Source organism: Hetaerina americana, unplaced genomic scaffold (assembly GCF_022747635.1).
Source record: "Hetaerina americana unplaced genomic scaffold, ioHetAmer1.1.p SCAF_6, whole genome shotgun sequence".
Lineage (NCBI taxonomy): Eukaryota > Metazoa > Arthropoda > Insecta > Odonata > Calopterygidae > Hetaerina > Hetaerina americana.
In genome coordinates, this window is record NW_027287205.1 from 17,427,883 (window position 1) to 17,441,574 (window position 13,692).

General features: G+C 34.2%; 1 protein-coding gene across 11 annotated transcripts in view; it reads right to left on the reverse strand.

Annotated features, from left to right (window-relative positions):
• LOC139694990 (uncharacterized) overlaps positions 1 to 13,692 on the reverse strand; it is a 229,338-nt gene that overhangs the window by 58,764 nt on the left and 156,882 nt on the right. For 8 of the 11 annotated variants that reach the window (XM_071593552.1, XM_071593550.1, XM_071593551.1 and 5 more), the window contains 4 exons: positions 13,099 to 13,191; positions 9,250 to 9,447; positions 5,832 to 5,915; positions 788 to 916 (listed from right to left, as the gene is read on the reverse strand). The exons of 1 other annotated variant lie outside the window; for it this stretch is intronic. In XM_071593552.1, the coding sequence (XP_071449653.1) occupies positions 788 to 916; positions 5,832 to 5,915; positions 9,250 to 9,447; positions 13,099 to 13,191 (504 nt within the window). The remainder of the gene's footprint in view (positions 1 to 787; positions 917 to 5,831; positions 5,916 to 9,249; positions 9,448 to 13,098; positions 13,192 to 13,692) is intronic. 2 more of the 11 variants (XM_071593547.1, XM_071593555.1) reach the window with 2 other exon arrangements.

The window sequence follows — 13,692 nt, forward strand, 5'->3', positions numbered from 1 at the left end:
ATTTAGTGCTTTATTAGTTTGAGGAAATATACAGAAAATGGTATAACATATTGGTTGGTCAGATTCATTGTATTGCATTGCTCCGATAATGAGCATCAACCACTTCGATACTTATAGAAAAATGAAATTGATTACTGGCTTTACACCTGTTAGGTATGTGAAGAGATGATTTTCCCTTATGGCTCTCAAAATTCCATTGGTATAACAAGGATGCTCACTTTGCCCCAAACTCTATGGCTGACATGTCCCCCAAAATTTTATCCACTGCTCTCGCACATGATATTTTTACCATTACATGTAATGCTCTGAATTCAAAATAATTATTATGCTAAAATGAATGCAGATTGGACTAAGCAGTATTATATTATTAGAAATTATAATAACAACAAGGAGTACTACTGAGGTGTACTGATGTAAAATGCGATACATGATAAATATTATCATTCAAACACTTCACTTCAATGAATGATTATTTTTCATCAAATTTTCCTTAACCTTAATGGTTTTGTGCAGAATTTTTTCTTCAACCACCTCCACAAATTTTAATTGCTCTACTGACATCATGAATCCACCTTGAGGGCACATGGTTAACCTTTACCTTATGTCCCTCTGGGCATAAAGTAAATGTTTTATTCAAGGTCACTGTATTTCATGGCATCAGTATCCACTTTTCACCAGCCCACTAAGGTTGTATCAAAACCATCGTGATCTACCCAATACAGCATTCAACAACTGAAAAAGCCACAGCAGAGTTTACGCAAATAAGTTTAAGCAATGCAACACTCACTAGAGCCTTGACCGATACACCAGTGATGATAGGTTCCCGGTTTGAGGGAATGAAATATCCTTCCTCAGGATCTTGGTGCAGAGATTCACTCTGACGGCGAAGATCAGCCAATGACTTGGCTCTCTTCTTCTAGTTTTCAACCAAAATAACATGCCGCATGCAAATGATGATTTTTATTCAATAAAGTCAAGCGTGGCCATGCATGGGAGTTAAGAACAGAATTAGAACAAATTGACAACAACATTTAAATCCAATGTCATTGTCATATTAATTTGAGAATGTTACTTAAAAAAGCAAAAACACCTCTATTTACAGTGGCACCTGAAATTCATGTTCCCTAAATATGAAGGTGAAAAAGAAACTTTACACTTCCACAATACAGATTTGATATTTCACGATCATGGTTTTGATAAGCAGCATTGAAACCATGGTCGTGAAATATTAAATCTTTATTGTGGAAGTGTAAAGTTTCTTTTTCACCCTCATAATTAAGGAATTCCTCACAGTTAAACCTGAAACTGTTATGTTTCCCTAAATATAAATTATGTCATAAATTACATATTTTTAATGGGCTGTATAAGTTTCCATGGAAATAATTTTAGTAAATAATCAAAGTCACTTGTCTGCACCTATATTTATGTCAATCTCACTGCTCTTCACACAATATGGAGCAATTTTTATTTAATTTTTTTAGTTTTAACCACCTTTGTAAGTATTGAAGTTCATTATTTTCCATGTGGTAACATTAGTTTCTACTGAAACACTGTTAATTAGGATGACTATAAATCAAAATTTTTGTGGTCAGCAATGAAGTTAAATTCACAAGGATTATCTGAAATGTAAAAACACACAATTCAGATTACCTTGGACCTAAAGTAAAATGCATATAAAGATGTACATAGGTGCTCTGTTTTGAGTTTTTAGTATTTTTGATATCTATTGTGGTATGTATCAAATTAATGTTAATCAAAGATTGTGATAAAATACGAGGTTGGTCCCATAAGTACCTGGCCTGACCTAGAGATGGCAGTAGCTGCTTGAAAAATATCATTGTATTAAAAAGTATGTAATCTAAAAAGCATGTGTTTCAAGTTTGAAGACAAAACTTTGTGTAGTATTTGTTTGGCAGCCATCAATAGTGAACCTTTTCAGTGAATTTCTGAACATGTAGAAAATTGGTCATTGTTGAGTGATACAATACTTCACTTGAAAGGCCTCAGCCCAACCAATGCAAAAGCTGATCTGGATTCTATGGATGCCACTCTGGGTGAGTCTGCTCCTTCGTTTACAACAGTAAAATATTGGGTAGCAGAGTGTAAACGAGGCCATACGAGACGTCAACATGAGCATCGCATTGGTCAACCAAATTAGGGGACGACTCCAGAAACGGTTAAGTAAATCCACAAATTGATACTGGATGAACATCGACTGAATGTGCGAGAGCTAGCAGACATAGAAGGCATTTCAAAAAGTGCAGTACATTGCATATTAACTGAAAATATAAACATGAGAAAGCTGTGTGCAAGATGGGTGCTCACACTCGAGCAAAACAAGTGTCATGAAGATGTTTCACTTGAGTGTTTAGCGAAGTTTCACGGCAACAAAGCAGAATTTTTGTGATGGATGAAACATGGATCCATTACTTCACACTTGAGACAAAAGAACAATCAAAACAATGGATTCAAAAGAGAGAACCGTCTCCAAAGAAGGCGAAGACCATTTCATCTGCAGGCAAGGTCATGGCATCAGTTTTTTGGAATGTGCGTGGGATAATTTTCATTGACTATCTTGAAAAAGGAAAAAACTATCAACGGCAAGTATTATGCAAACTTACTGCAACGTTTGAGCGAAAAAATCAAGCAAAAGCAGTCCCATTTGACTAAGAAGAAAGTGTTGTTACATCAAGACAATGCAACAGCTCACAATTCCGTTTTTGCAATGGCCAAAATTTATGAATTAAAGTTTGAATTGCTACCTCATGTACCCTATTTGCCAGATTTAGCCCCCTGGGATTATTTACTGTTTGCAAACCTGAAAAAATGGCTCGGTAGTAAAAGATTTTCCAACTGTGAAGAAGTGATGTCAGTAGTTAATGGCTATTTTGAGAAGCAAGACAGTTCTTATCGTAAAAAGGGTATCAAACTTAATGAACTATGCTGGGAAAAGTGTTTAGAGCTGATAGGAGATTATGTTGAAAAATATGTATAAATTTTTTTCCAAAATTTTTGTATTTTCTTTTTTGGGTCGTGTACTTTTGGGATTACCCTCGTATTTGACAGTAATACCACTGATATACATAAACCTTAAAATTGTAATGCTACTCAAATGTTGAATTGTACCTACTAAAAAATGTTGAAACTAAGAAAAATTTGGAAATTCTACTAGCATTAGTGACAAATGTAATGATTTTCCCAAGAATGAAAATCAAATTTAAAATTTTAGCAAAATAAGAAACAGTGCCCTCAAAGTAATAACTAAGAACAAAACGTTTCACCTCATGTATTGCTAATCTTTATAAATCATGGAAATAGATAGTTGGTCAAGAGGAGACAATGGCATTCTCACAAATTTTTATGAAATTGCAACACTGAAGACAGGAAAAAGTAAGGCATCATATAAGTCTTTACTTAGAGCCTCAATGGCTATGAAATTTTCAGCAAATGAAGTGATTTATATGAGAAAGACAAATACATGATGAACTAATGACAGCTGATATTTTATCTTAATTTAATATAAATTTTAAGTGCTAGAATTATTTCAACTTTATCAAGTTTTTTCAAAGCCTAAATTATTTTTATTCATTGACCACATCCATTTGCATAAACTAAATGCTTATTTTTATGCATAATTTTATTATCAACTAGTAATACATTTAATATGTATTACATCAAAATAAGATGATTAAACAGTTTTCCTTCCCTCAATTTTACATAACCTTGATTATCATTTATTCACCGATCTCCTCATAAATGTGAAGTTTTGGGCGTGCTGTACTTAATGTAGAGGCAAGAGGGCCCAAAAAAATTTTTTTAGCATAACAAAGGGCATGAAAAGCCTAGACAAGGCCTATGAAGTTTTCAGATGCAATTCAATATGCCTCTGGATCACATCTCCGCTTTGAAGTGAATTTCGAATGCAGTTCAAGAGCAAGTAAATGCTGAGTTCCGCAGAATACTGCAAAAAAAGGAGGCTAATAGTTGGACTTGCAGAGGTCGCCAATTTTTTTAACTCAACTTAAACTTTTTTAATGTCTTGTTTCAATCCGACAATTAATGGGGAACAGGGATTATGGCACAAAAAGGGAATGCCAGCAGAAGCTGAGCTCCGTCAGTGGTGGAAAATTTTAAATTGAATTCATGAGTGTTATAAATAGGTCTCACTTAGTCATGATAGTAATCCAGTACTTAACTGGAAAGAAAAATGGGAACTATTCCCGCTTATGGCTGTCCTTGATTTACTTGCTAACTACTGGAATTGGCGGGGCAATTTGCCAGTATTATTATTAGTTACAGATTGCTAGAAAAAGCCCAACTAGAAATTTTCCATGACCTAAAAGACTATTCTACCTAACCAGAACTCTGGTATATTTTTCTGTAGTAATTAACTCTATATATACAGTAAACTATCAATTATCCATTCTAATGAATGCATGACAAAGGATAGAAAATGGAAAAACACTGATAACCAAAAGACAAGGAAAATATGGTTCTGATATACACAGAGACTCTCCTTTCCTTTCTGTGTGATTAATTTGAGTTTTTTTAGAAATGGGAAGTACACTTATTTCATTTTAAGCCACTTTTATAAGAGTGGAATCGGAGATTTATAAGACAGAACAATCTAAAAGAGAATAGGAGAATGCATTATCCTCAGAAAGCAAATCCGATCTCTTAACCAGGAAAAATTGAATCGCAAAGGAAGAATTCAAAAAAATAATACTGCTATGGATTCATATTTATCATATGATACACATTAAATTAATGCAGCATAGGTTGTTCATCACTTATTTGTTGCATAGTAAATCTATGTCTTTGCCTGCCTTTAAGGAGAATATAAAATTCTAAAAGCTAATAAATGCAAGAGAAATGATAATGGAAAAGTACAGATGGTAAAAAATGTTTCAATTAAAACATTACATATCATTGGCAATTCTTGATTTTGAGAATTAAAAAACCTTAAAAGAAATCCAAGATATTTTTAACTTTTTTTAAACAAGTATATCATAACAAAAAGCATTTAACTTTTTCAATTACGGTAATTCTATTAAAATTTCAAAATTCTGGGAAGAGAGATTAGCACGGATAATCCACACGATGAATAATGCGCACTCAGATATAACTAAGCTACGTCCTGCCTTATGTAAAAACTTGGACCTAAGAGGCTAATAAAGATTATTATTAATAACAGAGATGAAGCCTACTACAATTTTCCACGAAATAAAAATGTATTCAGGACCAGTTTCAATGTACTACATCATTTTCAAATTAATTTTAAAATTAAATTACTCATTTCAAATTAATTTAAAAGTAAATTAAAAACAGTGAAGAAGACTACAATTTAGTAGAAAATTGTTGTTGTCTTCATCTCTGTTATTATGGAACAGTTCCACCACATCACACCTGAATCTGTAATTTATATCAAAGATAATTATTATTACCATATTTTTGCATGACCATACTTTGCATAATTGTTTACCTAAATCTTTGAAATATATTTTCATGTATACTTTTCTTTTTACTTCGATAAGTCAGTGTTAACAGCTGGACTGTGTCTGATTTTAGTCAATCTAATTTTGGAACTGTTAAAATCCACGCTTAAATTTGAACTTTATGTTTGCAATTATCTAAACCTTAATATTAATCTCAGTGGAATGATGACGACTGAAATTATTGATAAAAGAATATAGCTTTCATCTAAGTTATTTTTTTAATGACCCTAAAATACAAAATTGATCTGTATCCGTGAAAAACATTCTCAAACTTAACATTAGCATTAACTTTCAAATTTTAAAACTTGGGAGACAGCTGAAAATTTCACAACTTACCTCCACAGCAATATTTCCATATGTTCTATGCTCAAGACGAGAAAATGACCTATAGTACTTGGTACTGCCCGAACCACTCTTAGCCTGTGAATATGGTTATTTACACATAGTAGCACAATCATTCATAAAATAGAACAAGAGGAGATGCATTAGTCATGTTACTCAACTATTAGTAAGTCAGTTTTTCATACTAAATTAACTCATCCAAACATTCTCGTAACTGAATGCTTAGGCACTGGATCACATGCACATGCTAAGCAAGTTAATAAGAATGCTCATGTTAAATAAGTTTTGCCAAAACAAGCTGGGTATCTACTTGAATTAGATGACTTTTGTTACCAAGATGTGGATTATCAAATTGAGGCATACAGGAAATAAGAAAAACATACACTCATTGTCAGAGTAAGTTTTGAAAGATAAGTCTTTCTTTATAAATTCTGCAAGCACAATATAAAATCATGTCTGAAATATTTGGCACAGCACTTTCAGGAAAAATATCTTATCGAATATAAAATGTATGCACTCTACACGTTAACCTAAAATACCTTGAGCCTATATTGATGTGACTGAAAGATTTGTGAAAAGTTTGGTAGAGATATGAGATAAGATGGCAAGGAATATATATTTCATATCTGCTGATGCAAAGGTGAGAAATCATGAAATTAAAATGAATCAAAACTCTTCATGAAGCTAGATCATAGAAGAGTAAAGTAAGTGTAATTGATATAAGTGTAGTTAATTAATTCACATGAAATGGAAGACTTTGTTGCTAACAAGATGTTTTAAATGTCTGTCACCAAGGTGAAACCCTGGTAGCCCAGGGTGTGGAGTTCATGCAGTCACTGCCCAAAGTTCAAATTTGGGTGATATCAATAATGATACTCTCACCTGTGTGTGGTTTAACTGGACATTGCATCTTACATTGAAAATAAAGTAGGTGCAGGGAACAAGGAAATACCCCCCTCATTTCAATAATACTTTGTCAATTTGTGTGTGGGTTCCACTTGCTTTTGTAGAGTTTAGGGCCAGTATTATGACTCATTGTTAGGACCACTGTTAAGCTTTGACTACCAAATAGGATGACCTAAACTGATGCTTTGACTTTAAAATGCCCATTGTAACATTGGAAAAAATGTTGTCAGTAGATAAAAATCACATGGTGAAACACAGTAGAATTCAACTTTCACAAATCATGCCACTAGAGTACCACTATTCTCATTACATACGTATCATTGGATGATAAGAAAATTTAGGACAAGTCTGTATAATTTTATGATAATCCCTACACATAATCATTGAAGAAAAGCAATTCTAATAGGATTATGTACTCAGGGAGTTTTGTACTAACAAAAAAATGGCATTTCCATGTAATTTAACTTATTAGGGAACTGTAGTAAAACCTCACTGATCCAGATTATTTGGAACTAAGCATTGCCCAGCTGAGATGAAATCCAGATTACCCAGTGTTTTCACATAAGTGATTCCATCATTCATCTTCTCCTTTAATCTTTTGTGTCATTCATTGCTGAAAACTTCTAATGAATGACTGTACATGACAAATAAGAGGAGCCCCATAGTGTAAGAAGATCCCATTTAAATATAAAATGCAATTATTCATATAAAATTTATTGCTGATTGACTTCAAAAATTAAGTAAGCAGTAGTTCACAAACATCTTAGAAAAAACAGTAAAAATCAAGGCTAAACTGTATTACTCTATTTATTTTATCTATTTCGGATTGCCAATCTAGTCTATTGTGGATTTTTCTGGAACATCATCATTGAGTGATAGATTCATGAAGAGATATTGTCTGTGCAATTGCACAAACACTGACACTTGACCACAAAAGAAGGGTCATGGAATTCCACAAATATCTCATAAATTTGAGAAAAGGGATGTATTTTGGGAAAAGACAAATAGGGAACATGGAGTACGTACCCTTGATATTTGTCATGACATTCATCTATATCTATCAAACATCAAAGTTGAATATTTAAGATAATAATCAATTTGCCCCTTTTCAATATTTTAGATATTTTAATGATGATTTTGCATTTAGTTAACTTCCTTTATGATGTTGTATCAGGTTCTATTTTGATGTTTTCAATTCAATTTAGTTAGACACATTCACTTTCAAGTTAGATCATTTCCACCAAAAAAAAAGTCAAGTGTGAACAAGATTCAGTTTTTTGGCATAATTATCGTTAATCTCAAGATAATTTTTAACCAAAAAAGGACTGCTTAAATGTACTCTTTTTGGTATTGTAACTATTGCCATGAATTATATTCAGCAACGATTATCATGAAATATACATAGATGTGTAATTATATTTTATTTTGGAGAATCAGGTATAAAAAACTGCATCATAATTTTTCATGCACGAAATGAAAGCATTTGGTAGAACTTTCACAGCAGCATTTGTATCATGAATTCATTTGTAAAAGCTGGGTAAATATGTTTTTACAGAATATGTTACCATCCAGATTACTTATAATCCGACCCATCATTTTGCAATAATCATTTCCAAAACTGTTTTATGAAATTCATGGGCTATATATTAAAACACATGCATAGGTGTTCATCAAAGAATAGACTGCACCACTTCCATAATCAGCAGCAAGTATGCTGCATAGATTGAGTAACAGTAGTACATTATCAAGGAGAATAATTTATCATGCTTTTAAAGTAATGGAAGTATCTACTTCAAAAATAATTTACAATTCATAAACTTAATTTTCTATACCAAGGTTTTAGAGGAAAAGAAGTGTGATATTGATCCTTTTGTATTAGCACTTAATGATTTTTAAAAAACTTAGTAGACAATGATGGCATTTTATCATGAACATTTTGAAAATCATTTCCACTTTTCCACTTCATCTTTAATAATCCTAACATATTTATAAAATCGCTGAGAGTAAACTATAAAGTTGGCATTTTGAGATGCAAACAAAATGCATAAATTGAATTCTACTATGCTGGCAACCTTCAGTCAAAAATTTAACATTCTACAGATACATATTAAACATTTAGTAAATTCTCATAATACGCTCTCACAAATTAAACTGTCAGTCAGCTTATTTGAGAACTGATGTGTTTCACAATGAGTCATAAAACCAACCAATAGCTATGAGATGAGTCAATATCAAGCATAGATTTAATGAATGATGTGGTGGTAGTGGAAGTAATCCATAAACAGTGTGACAGAGTAAAAGCAAATTTGCTAATTAAAACTCATAAAATATCATTCCTAACACTGCACAAAGTGGTTTGTTTTGCAAAAACCAATATAAAGTGTATGAGTGAGCCATATTTTGTGCCAAATGGATTTGCTCAAGAAAAGGAGAAAAACACAAATGCAGAAATAGGGGGAGAGTGGTCAAGGCCCATGTGCCACTGAGATGACGGTTGCCTCCTTACCGAGCAGTTCTCTGGTGGTGCCTCATTGTCCGAGTCTCCGCCCCTCACATCATTAGAATCCACTCCCCTTGCCCCCAAGTCTGCACCCCATCCCTCCTCCTCCTCCCTCATGTCCTCCTCCACATCCCCCTCCAATTCAACATCCTCCTCCGAACACCCAGATGAAGACAACAGCTCATCTCCCCCCAGACTCTTCTTCTGCATTGTTAACATGGACAACATGCAAGAGGTATTATGGGTTAGTACATCACCAATAGGAATAAATACAAATTACTGTTAGTCATTTACTATTGTACCATTAATTATGTTAACCCAACATCAGAGAGCATGCCCTTAGAGTCAAATTCCATGCTTCAACTTCCATCAAGACAAAGAGAGTTAAGAACTCAATTCCACAAAATCCAAAGATGAAGGACTAAGAAATGCAACCTCTGTCCATTGAGGAATTTATGATATAATGACATTAGTTTTCTCACAGTTTTAGGTTTCTCAAATAATAATTTCATACTTAGCTTCATTCATGACCTTTTAATTAGGTACACTGAGTATTTTCAGCCCTTCACATGGACTATGACCTAAATACGGTGGAAGGACTTGTGCGTTCAGATAACCTCTAGAGCTGTGCTGACAGGGGCAAAGATATTTGCTCCTGCTAGGATCACCCATGCCAGATAGGGCAAAGGGTAGGAGCAAAAGTAGAAGGGTAGTCCACCAAAAGGTAAAAGGTAGAGCCAGCAAGGGGTGGGAATACTATTGAACAAAAAGGTAGGATGAAGCATAGTAAACGTAGATCAAGTGAAAGATAGAACATAATTAGTACAAGTAAAAGCAGAATTAAGGAACTTGGTAATTGTTCAGATAAACATGCCACCAAGCAATCATAGGGAGGGAAAAATAAACAGGGTATATGATCAGTTATAGGACATAATAACAAATGTTACCAGAGGGAAACATTTTATAAGGAAATGGAATTGAGACGCGATGTTAGGCAATGGAATAGATGGTATTGAGGTAGGGGACTTCGGATTAAGAACAGGAAATCACTCCATGGAGAAAGCAACAAAGTAAGTTCTGCAGGAGACAAGTGCTAATCATAATGAACACTTGGTTTAGACACCACAAAAAGCATAGGTACACATGGAAAATGCCTGGTGATTCAGGAAGATGTCAGATAGATTATATTATGGTAAGGTAAAGATTTAGGAACAGCATGAATAATTAACAACTTCCCAGGAGCAGAAGCAGTTTCAGATAATTTAGTACCAATAAAAGGCAATTCCATATTTAAGTAGAGAAAACAGGGAAGAAGTTGAACAGATGGAATGTAGATACATTAACCTGAAAGACAAGAAAGGAATATCAGCAGGCTGGAGAGAAAATCATGAGAAAGGAAAGGGAGCTGGGTACAATAGAAGAAAAATGGGAAAATATCAAAAAAGGGATAATGCAAGCTGCAAATGAAACTACAGCTGTGAATACGAAGTTAGGACGAATGAGGTATAAATAGTTAAATAATAAACTTAGGCAGGTAACAAATAGAGAAAAAGAAATGTGGTTGCAGATGCAGTGCAAGAATATGAAAAGTTTACAAAGGTAAAGTGAAATTGATGAGCTGTACAGGAAGGTGAAAACAGTGTCAGGAATTAAAAAGGGAAAATTCACATAAAAAATCAAAGATAAGGCAGGAAAACTAATAATTGAACCAGGGAAGACTAAAGAGAGATTGAAAGAATATAGTTGTATAGGATCGTCAACAAGAGCATGGAGCAGGGATGATCAGTTTGGGTTCAGGAAGGGGAGAGGCACGCTTGATGCCATTGCAGTAAGAACATGACTAATAATAAGGAACACAGATTAAAATAAGGATGTATCTATCTGTAAAGTATATTTAGATAAGGGGCACAACTGGGTGATTTGGGAGAATTAATGAATGTATTGCAGAATATAGGGAGTAGATTGGAGGAGTATGAGAGTTATCCTCAACCTATACCTGTCTTAGACAGCTCAGGCATGAGTAGCGGCTGGAGAGACTAAATGGGAAGTGTTCGGAAAAGTGGTGAAACAAGGGTGTTCATTATTACCTGTGCTTCCCTAAGTACATGGATGTTGTATATGCTGAGGAAATAGTGAAAGAGACATGGGAAGAACCGGAAGCAAGAATGAAAGTCTGAGGGTGATGCGAAAAATCAGTTGGGCTTGCAGATGATCAAACTTTACCTTGTCAGTCAGCCAAGGTTTGTAAACATTGCTGAAGGCAATGGAAAGTAACATTGCTGAGGCAGTAGGTGTGGGATGAGATTAAATGTAATGAAAACAAGGTTTAGGCAATTTTCAAGAAAGAGGAAGGGCAGTTTAAATATAAAAATAGGAGTTCAATAACTTGAGGTGGGACAGTTTACCCATTTTTTAGTGTTTTTGACCAAAATGGTCAAATGAGTAAGGATAAGAAGAATTGCATTAGGCAAAGAAGATTTCACAAAGAGGAGAAAATTGAGGACAGGGAAGTTCAGAAAGGACATTAAGAAAAGGCTCATTAAAACTTTGATATGGATAATGGTGTTGCATGGTGCAGAAACATGGTCATTGAAAGAGGATGATCATCATAGATTAGAGGCTTTTGAAATGTGGGTGTGGAGAAGAATGGAGAAGGTGAAGTAGACAGAAAGGAAAACAACCAAGAGTGTGTTATGCATGGTGGGAGAGGAGAGGGATTGGTCAGGAGAAATCTAAAAGAGGCAGGAAAGATGGATGCCAAACATTTAGATTGGCAATGGGATGTTGAAGACTTTGATAAAGGGGAGAATGTTAGGCAAACAAGGAAGGGAAGGGAATAAGATAAGGATGTTGAACAGAATGAAGGGCAGAAGGAAATATGCAGAGAGGAAGAGGGACTTACTGTACTGTCAGATGTCAGGCTATGTTTTTTGTCCAAAACCTACCTTAACCGGTAGAAAATCAATAATGATAATAATATTTTTAAATAATGTTTATGGTAATTCATTTTACCATGTGAACGAATATCCTAGAGTCCATGGAAAATGTTTTCATTTCTAGCCAGGTTTTGACCTATAAAAAATTTCTCAACCTTGAAAATGGATTTTGTGTAACTTTGGTTGGAAAATAAAAGTTTACCATGAACTTTACTTTGTTTATTTGATTCATATAATTTTAATTAGACCAACAAAAGATTGTTTAACAAAATACATATATAACTCGTGGAATTTTTAAGAAAAATGCTGTTGCTAGCCCCCCAAAAGTATTCATCTGTGGTAAGTCAAAACGAAGAAAAATATGTCTCTTGAGTTAAAGGAAATGTAACACCAAAGTTGTACTCAAGAGAGTACAGTCTTTTGGCTATTTCTTCAACTCAAAGAGGAGTGGATACCACCAGATTATTATATTCATCTTCTAGGAAATGATAATGATAAGTGTTTAGGTACTGTGAAGTTTTGGTATCCATATACAATATGCTACATACGAAAGGTCATTATTCTCTCACGGACATTATGATAGGAGGTTATCTATGTTCATCCCTTTGCTCAAATAAGCAAACCACCTGTGTTCCTTGCAGTTTATAGATACCTTTTGTTCATTTTCCATCTAAATTATTGGCATTAAAAACTCAAACGTTTAAGCTGGAACACACAACTGCAGCTGGTGACTTGACAGCCTTACACAGTAATGCATTGGTGAATTTTTTACAATTCTGTGTCACTCTACCGATTTTGCTGTAAAAAAAGATGAAGGTATGGGGTGGGAACTAACCTGAAGCACACAGCAAATCCTTCTTCGGCAATTACGCAACACACACTATTTAGATTCTAGTCTGACACATAAAAGGAAACTCACCAAATCACTGATTGGGACACTTGCTGCAACAATCTCCTTGTCTTTGTCATCCACACAGAAGGGCTTGTTTGCCTGGCTGCAATAAGTTTCCTTCTGCAGAAGATGGGTTGTAGGGCATAATGTTAGCACAAACAACACAATCATGCATGGTGTTACACAGTCAAAGCTGTAAAAATTATTGCATATCAAACATCCTTCCAATCAAGGCTTCTAAATGATTCAACATATAAAAATGAGGCCAGCAAAATATTTACCACAATAGACGCAGTGCCAGCAATATACTCAAGTGGACACAAATGGACCGATGATAAATGCCTTCCAAGGCTCATGGACATAAGTTTCAACCTTTTCATTTCACTGTTGATGCAAGGTATATGATTGCTGATTACTATAAATACTATAAATATAGATTTATATATATATATATATATATATAAACACACAGATGTAGATTTTTAGAATATAGAGACACAAAGAAAGGACACTCACAATTTGTTATTTTACGTTTCGACAGCACGGCTGTCGTCTTCAGAATGGCCATTCTGAAGACGACAGCCGTGCTGTCGAAACGTAAAATAACAAATTGTGAGTGTC